The sequence below is a fragment of the Falco punctatus genome, assembly GCF_963210335.1.
Source record: "Falco punctatus genome assembly, chromosome: 4".
NCBI classification, from domain to species: domain Eukaryota; kingdom Metazoa; phylum Chordata; class Aves; order Falconiformes; family Falconidae; genus Falco; species Falco punctatus.
Genome location: NC_137583.1, coordinates 26,663,100 through 26,674,854, shown reverse-complemented (window position 1 = coordinate 26,674,854; position 11,755 = coordinate 26,663,100). Strand labels below are relative to the sequence as shown.

General features: G+C 59.5%; 1 protein-coding gene across 1 annotated transcript; it reads left to right on the top strand.

Moving 5' to 3' along the window:
* Positions 1-69: 69 nt before the first annotated feature.
* NPW (neuropeptide W) lies at positions 70-11,366 on the top strand. Its single transcript, XM_080384807.1, is given in 4 exon segments — positions 70-867; positions 869-922; positions 925-1,009; positions 1,012-11,366. Coding segments are annotated over 4 exon segments (1,020 nt in total). The 5' UTR covers positions 70-681; the 3' UTR covers positions 1,707-11,366.
* Positions 11,367-11,755: the final 389 nt, after the last annotated feature.

Here is an 11,755-nt window from a genome sequence, read left to right as displayed (position 1 = left end):
AGCAAATCCTGCCGGTGTCAAGCAGGTGCTGAGGGGCTGGAGAGGATGCTGGGCTGTGGGGAACTTGGGGGGCTGTGGGGAGGTTTGAGGGGCTGTGGGGAGGTTTGGGGGGCTGCAGAAAAGTTTGTAGGGCTGCAGGGAGCTTGGGGGGCTGTGGAGAGGTTTGTGGGGCTGTGGGAAGGTTTTGGGGGCTGTGAGGAGCTGTGGGTGGTTTGGGGGGCTGCAGAGGATGCTCAGTGCTGTGGCAGGATGTTAAGCATGGTGGGGAAGATGCTCAGCTCCACGGAGAAGGTATTTAGGGCCACGGGGAAGGTGCTGGGGCTGCAGAGGGCCCCACGGGAGGTTTCCTGGGCCATGAGGAGGAAGATGAAGGTAGCGGGGAGGATGCTCAGGGATGCTGGGGGCGGCGAAGGGGGGTGCTCAGAGACGGGAGGACTGCTCGGGGCCGCGGGGGGTGCTGCAGGGGGAGGGCGGGGGGCCACTGGAGGCGGCAGGTAGGAGGTGGGGGGGCTGGGGGCTGCCGGGGCGGGGCCGCGGGGTGCCCCTCCCGACGGCGCTATAAACCGGCGGGGCGCGGGCGCGGGGCAGAGCTCGCTGGGGCGGCCGGGGCGGGGGGTGCCCCTGCCCGCACCCTGCCCGCACCCTGCCTGCACCCTGCCCGCACCCTGCCCGCCCGGCGCCATGCCGAGGGGGCGGCTGTCAGGGGGCGCCTGGGGGGCCCTGGTGCTGCTGGGGCTGATGCTGCCGGCCGGCGCTTGGTACAAGCACGTCGCCAGCCCCCGGTACCACACGGTGGGGCGCGCCTCGGGGCTGCTCATGGGGGTCCGCCGCTCCCCCTACCTCTGGCGCCGGGAGCTGCCGGCCGAGCCCCCCCCGGCGCCCCGGGGCAGCCACCCCCGCCGCCCCCCCGCCGCCCCCCGGGCCGCCCCCGTCGGGGACACGCCGCCGGCCGCCCCGCCGCCGCCCGGCCCCGGCCGCCTCCTGCAGCGCCTGCTCCGCCGGGGCTGGGGGGTCCCCGCGGGGGTCCCCGCCCGGCCCCCGCCCGCGCCCCACCCGCGCCCCGCCGAGCTCAGGTAACCCCGGGGCCCCGGCGGGCGGGCGGGGGCGGTGGAGCCCGGGGGGGTGTCGCCGGGGGGGGGGGGTGTCACGGCCTCTCGGCAGGATGCTGGAGGGGTGACACCCGTGTGCGGGGCGCTAGAGCCGTGCTGCGGTCCCTCGGTGGCACCACCGCGGTGCTGGGGGGGCGCCAGGGAACGGGGATGCACGGAGCCTTGGAGGGGGCTCCCCAGGGAATGGGGGTGCACGGAGCCTTGGAGGGGTTTCAGCAGGGAAACGGGAGTGCACAGAACCTTAGAGGGATTCCATCAGGGAATGGGGTGCACAGAGCTTTCGAAGGGGTCCCCCAGGGAACAGGGATGCACGGAGCCTTGGAGGGGTTCCCCCAGGGAAACGGGGGTGCATGGAGCCTTGGAGGGGTTCCCCCAGGGAAATGGGGGTGCATGGAGCCTTGGAGGAGTTCCACCAGGGAATGGGGGTGCACGGAGCCTTGCTGCGGTGTCCCATCCTGCAGGCCCTGGGGTTTGGGGTGCTCCAAGCAGTCAGCTGGGCTGCCCCATGGCATCACCCAGATATGGGGAGCTGCCCCCCAACACCTGCACCACTTCTGCACCCAGCCCTGGCTGGGCTGGGAGGGTGTTGGGGGGTGAGGGGAGCCATGACCCCACAGGACAGACCAGGTCCGGGGGGTTCAGCCCCGTCACCACTGTGTGGGTGCCACGGCCAAAGCTGTGGCTCTGCCACGGTTTTGAACTTGACCCACAAGGTGTGTGGTGCCCCGCAAAGCGGCCGGGAGGAGGGGGCAGGTTCCTCCTCCCCAGGGGATGTCTGTGGGGGAGCTGCACTTTGGTTTTAAGACTGAAAAAGGAGGGGGATTATTTCTGTGCCCCCCATTTGGTGCATCACAGCCCTGCACCCTGCGGGACCCAGCTGCCAGGGCTGGGAGGGTGCCCAGGGGGGTGATGCCGTGGTGCTCCTGGTGTGGCCCCTCTGCCGGACCCCTCTCCCTGCCCCCCAAAAGGGGCTCAGCCAGGCTGCGTGGGGCTGGCTCGGGGCTGGCTCCGGACATGACATTTCTTTCCTCTTATGTCACGCTGGAGCCAACATCCAGCTGAAATCCACGGGGGCTGTTAGCTGTTGGAGCAGCCCCTGAATCATGTAGCTGTATTCCTCCGCCCTTGCATTTTTGGAGGAAATAACGGGATTAGTATCTTTTTGGGGAAGCCCAGACGGGTCAGCTCAGCCCCGCGTCACGCCTGTACTGTGCTGTGTCCTCCCGCAGCCTGGCTGCATGCGGGGAGAGCGGTGCTGGTGCCATGGCTGGGGCTCCAGACCTTTGAACACGCGTGTGTCCCCCCCCGATGTCACAGCCACGTTTCCAGGGGAGCCTGGCAGGCAGGGCCAAGCTCGGCGTTCGGGAGCCTGCAGCCACCCTGGGCTGGATCTGAGCCCACAGAGAATATTAAATGAGGACCGCGAATGCAGCGCTGGTTCCGGCGCTGTGCGGAGGGGAGATGCGGTCCCACGTGGGCAGGGAGGTGGTGGCAGGGCTCAGGTGTGCAGCTGGATGCTCTGCAATAACCCAGCCCCTCTCCTTACAGCTTCTCCCGCTTGAAGACGTGGCTCTGATCCACTGAAGGGGCCCGGCAGAGATGCTTCAAGCGGCGGAGGAGCATTGACTGCCCAAGGTGGAAACCGTTCACCCTAGCTGGCGAGGAAGACTCTCATCAGCGGATCTCCCAGTACTCTGACCTCTCTGAAACCATATAGACAATTGCATTCCAAAAAAATTCTAATTTTTCATGGCCGCTGTCCAGATGCAGTGGTAAATTCATCTTGTTTTCAGGTCAACCTAGTGCTATAAACTTGGGGAGAAATAAACAGGGAAGATACTTATTTTTGTTTATTTTTTTTAGATTTCTGTACTAGCTTGTTTGCAATATGATACAAATGTACTGTTTGCTTCCTAGGAACCTGCCCTCATTAAAATGAGAATCGATCAAAGGAAACTTTGGCTTCATTGGACTGTTGTGGTGTGTTGTTTTTTTTTTAAAAGCAAAACCTGGTACGGCTCTGCACGGGGCAGGCACTTCAGTGGTAGGTCACTCCCAGATTTTTCTGACATGATTTAACTCCTTGACACATTTTCTTCTGCAGCTTTATAGTAAATCTCTTTTACTACCCTTCAGGCAGTTACTGCCAGGCTAAGTGTCAATTAAGATGACAGAGTTAGACATCTTCTGTGGACTGGGCTGAAAAAAAGCTCTGTGACTCCTCACTGCTCTAGCTGGTTTTTTGCTTGCTTAAGAGCTTCATTTTTTATTATGTCTGCTGATGAAAGTAAGTGTTATTCCCCATTAAAACGGGGAGAAGCCCCAGGGCCGGGCAGGAGCACATAGTGAGGTGTGCTGGAGCAGGTGGGATCTGGGCTCTAGAGAAAACTGAGGTTTGGGGGGCTGGGTCTGGCTCCTGTGGATCGCTGAGCCCTCGCCTGCCAGCGCTGGCAGATTTTGCAGGAAATCTGGCAAAACGAGACGTTTCCACCCCTCTCGCCTGAACCGCCTGCTCCTGCCAAGCCCCTGCAGCTGACTGCGGAGTGGGGGCAGCAGGGTTTGTGCTGCTTTGGTTCAGATCTGAAAGGAAAACCCCCTCGTGGTGTTTGTTTGGGAGCCAGGTGCACACCAAGCCCTGCCTGCCGTGCTGCCCCTCGCACCCGCTGGGCTGCTGGCACATCTCGCTGGGTCTCAGGGAGGATTTGGGGTTCTGTAAGATGTGAAGGATCATCCTCTCCCAAATGATTCCCAACCGGTTTCTCCTCCCTGTCCCCACTCTCTTCCCCCCCATGATTTTCCAATTTCTGCTCTTCATTAGTGCAGCATGGTGCTCAGATGGGCCAAATAAGACTCGATTGCCAATAACCCATTAGGCAGCTGCACTTGAAAAGGGACAAACCTGTCAGGGTGCCAATCAGCCAGTGGAGTGGCCACCGAGGCAAATTGCCCTTCTTGATGGAGGTAAGTGATAAAATGAGGTAGAAAATGTAAAGGTCATCGTTGCACGGGAGGATGAGCAGAGAGCAGGATGAAGGGTGATGTGATGAGAGATGTGACTCAAGCGCATGCTTCTGCCCTCATCTGTCGGAGAGAAGCACTTGTACATGCCAATTACTGGGGCAAAACCAGCAAGACACGTAGTTAACCACAAGCCCTTCACTTCCCATCTTGTAAAATAATTTTTCCTGTTGCTGTTGAAGAGCATGAGTGATTCCCCAGCAGAGCTGTAAAATAATTTCCTCTGTGCTCCCAGCTCTCCGGAGAGGTCTGGGTCTTCCCCAGAGGTCAACAAGCCCAATAAAATGGAAGAAAGCTTAAGAGGGTGTTTAATTACCCCTCCCGCCTCAGGGCAGGACCCAGCCATCCCTGATGGATGTTCAACTGATCCCTTCTAAAAGATGGTCCTGGGGGAGATGCTGCACTCCTCACGGTCTGCCTCCCGTCCCCCTCACTCCGGGGGGCTGCATGCCTGGACCACAGGGACCCCCTGTCCTGGCCCCCATGGGTGCCCCAAGATGAAATGCAGCCCCAGGGAGGGTGCTGGGTCCCTGCCCAACACAGGCTGGGATTGCAGCTGGGAGCAAAGCGGGGGTATGAAAGCTTTCGGGGGGAGCGTGGATGGGCCCAGAGCCGCAGCTGCACATCAGCTCCTGGCCCCGCTCAGGGTCCCGGTGCCCCCTGACCCCCACGGAGCAGCTTTGAGGGGGGTAAGTGCAGCCAAGGAGGTAAATTCTGTCACTTCTTTGGGCTCTGGGAGATGTGGGGGGCTCAGAAACCCCCAGGTGACAGTGGGACACATCACCCCTTCTCTCCTACCACGTCCCACCTGGTCACTGAGGCTGTGGGGCGGTGGGCAGGGTGCAGGGGTGCCGGGAGTGCGGTGGCACCCGGTGGCTTTGCCGTGCCCTCTTGTGGCCACAGCGATGCCAGGGGATGAGGACGGCTGGGGAGCTGCAACAGGCGTGAGCCCTGCCACCATGTCCGCATCCCTGCGCCCTTGCAGAGTGGGGAACTGCCCCCACGGGTGCCCCTCCATCTGCACAGCCCCAGCCGCGACCGCGGGCCCAGGAGGGGGTGGAAGCTCTGGGCTAAAGCCTGTCCCGCTGCTCCATGTCTGGACCAGGGCGGCCCAGGGATGTGGCTGCTCCCGGCTCTGGGTCCCCACACAGCACGTGGGGTTTGGACCTGGATGTGGCCGCTGGTCCAGGGCCATCTCCAAGGTGCCACCTGGCAGCTCTGCAGACCCAGTGCCGCCGGGCAGAGCCGGGGCCAGCTGACGCAGCGAGGCTTTCCCGGATGGGGTGCGCCATCACCCAGCCTGCTGTGCCAGCGGATGCATTTTATCCCAGTCCAAAAGGCAAGCGAATCCCAGGGGCTGCGGCGGGCAGGAAGACGTCCCACCCCAACCCACCCTGAGCCTGGGGCGGCTCCTTTTCCTTCCCGGCTACCCAACCTCTCCCAGGGGGCCAGCAGCATTCACCGAGGCGGTCGGGCACGCTGGGGCTGGGGGCTTTGGGGGGGCAGTGTCTGGGGCAGGAACCAGCAGCCTTGGGGGAGCCGGCGTGAGCTCACACCCGTGCTGGCCCATGCACTCACACAATGGCTGCAGGGCCCTTGCATGTACCAGGAGGAAGAAAACTCCCCAAGGAATTTCCTCCGTCGTCTGCTCTGCCCAAAAGCTGTTCCTCGCCCTGCCGGGATGCAGGCGGCTGGGGCTGAGTCCCTCTCCAGCGGGTGCTGGGTGCGGTGGTGGCTGGGGATGGACAGTCCTTGGGCAGATGGTCCCTGCAATGGCCCCGAATGGGGGGCCCAGGCTGCGGGACCCAGCACTGAGCTGAGTTCTGCCAGGGGTCCCGTCCCATCCCACTGGGCTGTCCACAGCTTCCCAGTGACACCACCCGGGGGAATTGACCTTGGCTGGAGATACGGGGTAGGAGCTGCAGAGAGTAGGAGATAACAGTATCTCTGTGCCTGCTGCTTTGCTGATTTCCAAGATGTCCCAAGTGCTGACAAGGCGCCTGTGGCTTACAGACACAGGCAGAGCCCTCCCTGGCTGAGCTGCAGCAGCCCAGGGCTATTCCTGGGGAGACGCTGGGCCAGGATCCCCCCATGGGCCCCATGCTGCCACCCATGCGTCCCCACCGGTGTCCCGAGGGCTGTGCTGGCCCCACATGCGGCCACCCTGGAGCTGCATCCCCGTGTTGACTGTACACAGGGCTGTATTTGGGGAGCGCCCGTGCCGCCTGGTTGGAGCAGCTCACCTGCTGCGGGCACGTGCAGCAGGGAGCAGAGGTGAGCCATGCCAGCGCTGCCCTGCCTGCTCTACCTGCTCCCCGGCCATTCTGCTGGACATGCCTGTCTCCTGGGGATGCGCAGGCTTGCTGCTGGCTCTGGTAGAGTGGTGGCAGGTGGTGCAGCAAAGGTAAAACATCCCCTTGGGGTCCCCTCCTGAGTGATGAGGTGCTGGGATACAGGCACCTTCCCAGCCTCGGACGTTTCCCCTGTCTCATTTTCTGGTGGATGTTCCTTCTAATGTTTGCAGGAGAGAGCAAAACCCAGATGCATCCCCCACTAGGTGATGAAGGGGACCTGCTGACCCCCAGCCCAGCCATGCAGCTGCTGCAGGAGAAGCAGCCCCTCAGACTGTCCTGCCCAAACCCCATCAAGAGCTGCCAGCACCCCAGGGGCCAGCTGAGGTCCCCGGGGATGTTCTGGCCCTTCTGCTTATGCCAAGAATCACAGAATCATTCAGGCTGGAAAAGACCTTTAAGATTGAGTCCAACCATTAACTCAGTGCTGCCAAGGCCACCACTAACCATGTCCCTAAGTGCCATGTGCCAAGAAAATGTTGCAGGAGTGGTCCCAGCCCTTGCAGTGTCGCCTGGGTGCTGGGGTGGCATCTGGGGCTGGACATGCCAGCAGAAGAGCTGATGCCTCCAAAACCCTCAGCCTGGGCCACGACTGTCATGGCACAGTAGGATTAAACCCAGGCACAGCTGGGCTAAAACCCCGGCACGGGCCGGCTGCACTCCCAGCCCCCCGGGCTGCCGCGGCTGGGCTGGCAGGGAGGGATGTCCCAGCTGGGTGAAGCTGGGAGCCCCACCATCTCCATCCACCTCCAGCCCTGAAGCACCTCTTTGAGGTGCTTCTGCAGCTCCCTGCTGAGGCCACCCCCACCCCCCGCCCCGGGGCTTAGGTCCAGCTCCCATGTCAGCACATGGGGACTCCGCTTTTCCTGGCAGGACAGGAGCCAGCCGTGGTGGAGCATGGCAGGAACGAATGCCCATGGCTCCTTGGGTGGTAGCGCTGCCCGCCTGGCTGGGCACTGGCAGGGACCTCTCTTTGGAGCACCTTTGAGGTCCCTGCCACTGCGCTGGCACTTCTGTGGACCTGCTCACCAGCGCTGCTCTGCCACCAGCCTCACCCAGGGTGGGTGCTCCTGGGGATGGGTACTCCCAGGGTGGGTGCTCCTGGGGATGGGATGCTGTTGGGGATGACTGCTTCAAGGATGGGGTACTGCTGGAGGTGGGGTACTGCTGGGGATGGGTACTTCCACGGATGGGATGCTGCTGGGGATGGGATGCTGCTAGCAATGGGTGCTCACAGGGACAGGGGGCCTCAGAGCCAGCTGCAGGGCTCACTGATTCTCTTACATCCACATCCTTGCTGCGGCAGGCACAACGGCACGCCGGTGGTGGCACCGGCACCAGCTGGCATCCAGCTCAGGAAATGAGCTGTGCCAGCATCGGCCTCTCCAGAAGCAAGTCCCTCTGCAGTCATATTATCCGTATGGTTTTCCCATAGCTGTTAAAGACATTTAGCTTTTCCAGGGGAAAATGATGGGCAGAGGCAGCAGGGTGCCCGTGCCATGGGGACGCGGCGGGTGTGGAGCAGGGAGGTTTGCACGCTGCCAGGGTGCAGGAGCAGCATCACTGCTTGTACTCTTGTCTGTGGGTGTGCTGGCATGTGGGAGGTCTTGGGTTTGCCCAGCTGGGCTGGGGACCATCGCCAGCTCCATGCCTGCACAGCACCATGTGCTGCCGGGCGCATCCAACTTGGTAGCCATAGCGCTGCTATCTGCTTGCAAATAATAAAGGACCTGGGCAGATTCCTACCTGACAGCTTGTGCAAGAGCAGCATAACTGAACTTTCTGGACTTTCACAACCCACAGAGCATATAATTAATCCTCCTAATGATCAGTTCCCCTTCTATCCCCATAAATCTAACCTAGAAAATGTTTACAGCTCAATAGTGCCACACACAGAGGCTTAGAGAAAATGAGACCGTGCCTTTTATGAGCTTTCCTCTCATTCCCAGTTCCTCTGGCAGCACAAATAAATCATTGGCCTTTCCCCGCTCCATGAGAGCTGCTGCTCCCCGAGAGCAGCCAGGACCCAGCAGCCCCACGCTGACTGATGGCGAAACAAATGAGGAATGAGCACGGCCGCATCTACGCCAGGCGGAAAGCCCGAGACTTCATTTATTAATAGTCACGAGCCAATTACTGCAGTAGCAGCAGCTCTCTGCAGCTCCCAGCAAGGACTGTCCAACACCACTGCTGACAAGGGTACATCCCTGAGCCTGGGCAGAGGGACCCGGGTCTTCCTCCACACCCAGGCAGAAGGTGCTGTGGGTGGCCAAGATCTCTCAGGATGTGGAGCCTGGCTGCAACCAGCCCAGTGAGCTCTGGCTCCACGGTGGAAAGCTGGGTGTGGAGCAGGCGGTGGATAAACAGCAGCCAACGTGTGCTGCTGGGGAGGAGGAGGCTGAGCGGGAGGAAGAGCATCTCCCTGCCAGCTGCTCCCATGGCTGAGATGGAAACCAGTGTCTCATGAAAGCTGAAGGGAGGGGTGTCTGGCAGCACCCAGCCTTTTCCTCGTTCTCCCCCTGCCTTCGGCGATGCTCCTGTCGCCGAGCAGGACAGGCACAAGGAGAGACCCGCATCCCAGGGGAGGGTTGGGGAGAGGGGGGAAACAGAGAAGCCACAAGATCTGCCCAAAGCCATGCAGCAGGCACGATGTGGAGCCACGAACAAGACATGGGGCTCCTGGCATCTTGAAAACGTGTGTCCTCTTTGGCAGAAGATGGCCCAAAGGCACGTGCAAAACCTTCTTTCTTTGAAAGGACTGGCACAGCCCAGCGACCCCACCACCAGCCTCGGCAAACCATCCTCCGAATCAAAGAGCTCCTCACCCTGATGCCCTGACCTTAGAAATGAACCATTCGCAACAGGCTCAGGTTATCAGCCAAGGTTTTTCCAGTTTCTGAATGAAGATGGGCTTCATGGGCTCCAAAAATTCCTCCCTCAGACACCACAGGGAGCCTGCCGGTCCAGCCCGCTTTCTGTGATTGTGAAACTCCTCACAGCATCTGTGTTTTGCCTGAGTGATGCAACAGGATCAGGCCTAAAGCAAACAGGGTTCAGGACACAGGTGTAATTCTCTGTCGCTGCTCAACCAAGTGCAGTGAAGGAATTAGAAGCAGATGTCAAACAAAAAGAGCTTCAAACGCTTCCAAGCCAGTAAGCACACAGTGAACTTCCTCAGGCTCCAGGCTGGCCCAATTCAGACTTAAATATGTGCCCAAATCAAGACACACGGAAGTTTCAGTGGAAAAACCTCGCCTGTGCAGTATCTGCCAGATTTAATGACGGCTCTGTTATACCAGCAAGTGCAGGAGCCCTCCTGTGCTCTCTCCTTTTTTCCCACAATGGGCCACAGATGGGAAAAGGCAGGACAGCCTTGAGCACCGCAGGGGTCTTGCACCGTGTGAGGATGCACCTTCTCACAAAGCATTTTCAAGTTTGTTCCAGCTTCTTTGCACAAAGGAGCATCCCCCACCAGCTGCACTAAGAAAATACAGCGTTTCTCCTTGCACCATGCTGGTGGCAAAGCGTGCGCTGAGCTGTGCGTCCCAGGGCAGGGCGACAGCCCCCACCCCTGCACTGTCTCAGCTCCATCGGTCCGCAGAGTGGTGGGATTGTGACAGAAATGCTCTGGTTTAGGCTCATAAGGTGCGCAACCAGGAGCAGCCAGGCAAAACTGCTGTGCTGAGTCGGGGCTCTACCAAACCCTCCGTGTGTCCCTGCAGGAGAGGGGACCCAGCGGGGGCTGGGTCGGGGGTCCCGGTGCCCCCAGGCAGTGGGTGCTGGGCTGCTGCTGCCTCCTGCACCCAGCAGAGGTGGGCAGGGAAGGTTTGCTAAAGCCTTCCTGGGAATGGTTTGCAGATCCCGGCATCTCTTTTGGGTTACATCTTCTTGCTGGACAGCTGACGCTTGGTGCCTGACCCTCCTTAATTTCGCTACAATTAATAGATGTTTTTTTGGAGAAAAAAACACCTTTTGGGGACACTGAGGTTGGAAAAAAACCACAAGTCCAGGTCACACTTGAGAAAATGCTTGTGCTCAAGAAAATAAGCAGTTTTGAAAAATTCACCTCTTTGAAATGATATTTTGTCCCTTTTTTTTTTTAATTTTGCAAGCTACCAACTCTTTTAAAGACATTCAAAAGGGTTAAAATATTCTGTCTGACCACCCAAAAGATTTTGTCTCTCGTGTTTTTATTGCACTGAATAAAAAGAAACTTTTTTGTTCAAATAAACTTGAAACGATTCCTTCTCCTCCCCCTCCTCCCTCCAGGTTTTTGGTTTGGCCAGTGAGTGGAAAAATCAATTATTCGCACTCCTCCAGCCTGATAAAAAGCTTCGGGACTCCACAAAGAGGCTCAAGGGACTACTTGCGTCGTACAGCAAATAAAACAGCCTCCGAATTTCCCGGCTTTCTGGCCTCCTCTTGTGTCACCCAAGATTTTGTGCCGAGATCAGCACTTCTGCTGCGCCGCGGAGAGCAAAGGACCCCCGGAGCAGGGGCAGCTGGCATCATCCCCGGTGCGACCTCCCTGGCTGCAAACGGAGCTGGAGCTGGGGCTGAGCCCGCTGCTGGCTGAGGGTGACAGGCACCTCGAGGGCCAGCACCGAGTGCCCGTGGGGGCCGGTGCACAGCACCCGGCCGTAGCCACACTGCGCCCTCTCCTTGGGCACAACACCCAAGTAGCCACATTGCCTGTAGGAAACAAGGGTGGGAAGCATCGCCGGAGACATGTAATGCCATTCTCTTCCAGAACAGTGACTCTCCTCTAAGATACGCCACCGAGCAGCTTTTTGGTTCAGACACCTTCCCTTTGAAGAGTGACTTTATGTATAACTGCAATGGGAGTCTTTCTTTGTTGGGTTGACTACAAATTAAAAGAGAATCAAGATTCATGTCTGGAGTGGTTTATTTACCATGCCAAGCTGGGTGCTGCATTTGCTTTAGCTCTGTAAAAACCGGGTAGGAGAGCAGCTGAGGAGGGAGAGGTAGTAGAGGAGAGCTAGAAAACCTGTGAGAGGCAGCACGCAGTGGCAGCACTGCCCCAGCTGAGCTGGGTCATTTCCTCCTTGTGAAAGATTTCAGGGAAATGAAGACTAGGAATGCAAGAGGGTGAAGACGAGGATCTCGGCGTTTCACCAAAACAAGCTCATTCCAGGGGAAACCTGGATGGCCTCTCTGCCTGGGCACCTGGGATGGAGCCAGGAATGGCCAGGACCAGCACAGCGGAGCTGCCCACTAACAAACCCCAGCCTGGTGTTCAGGGGGTCACAAAACATT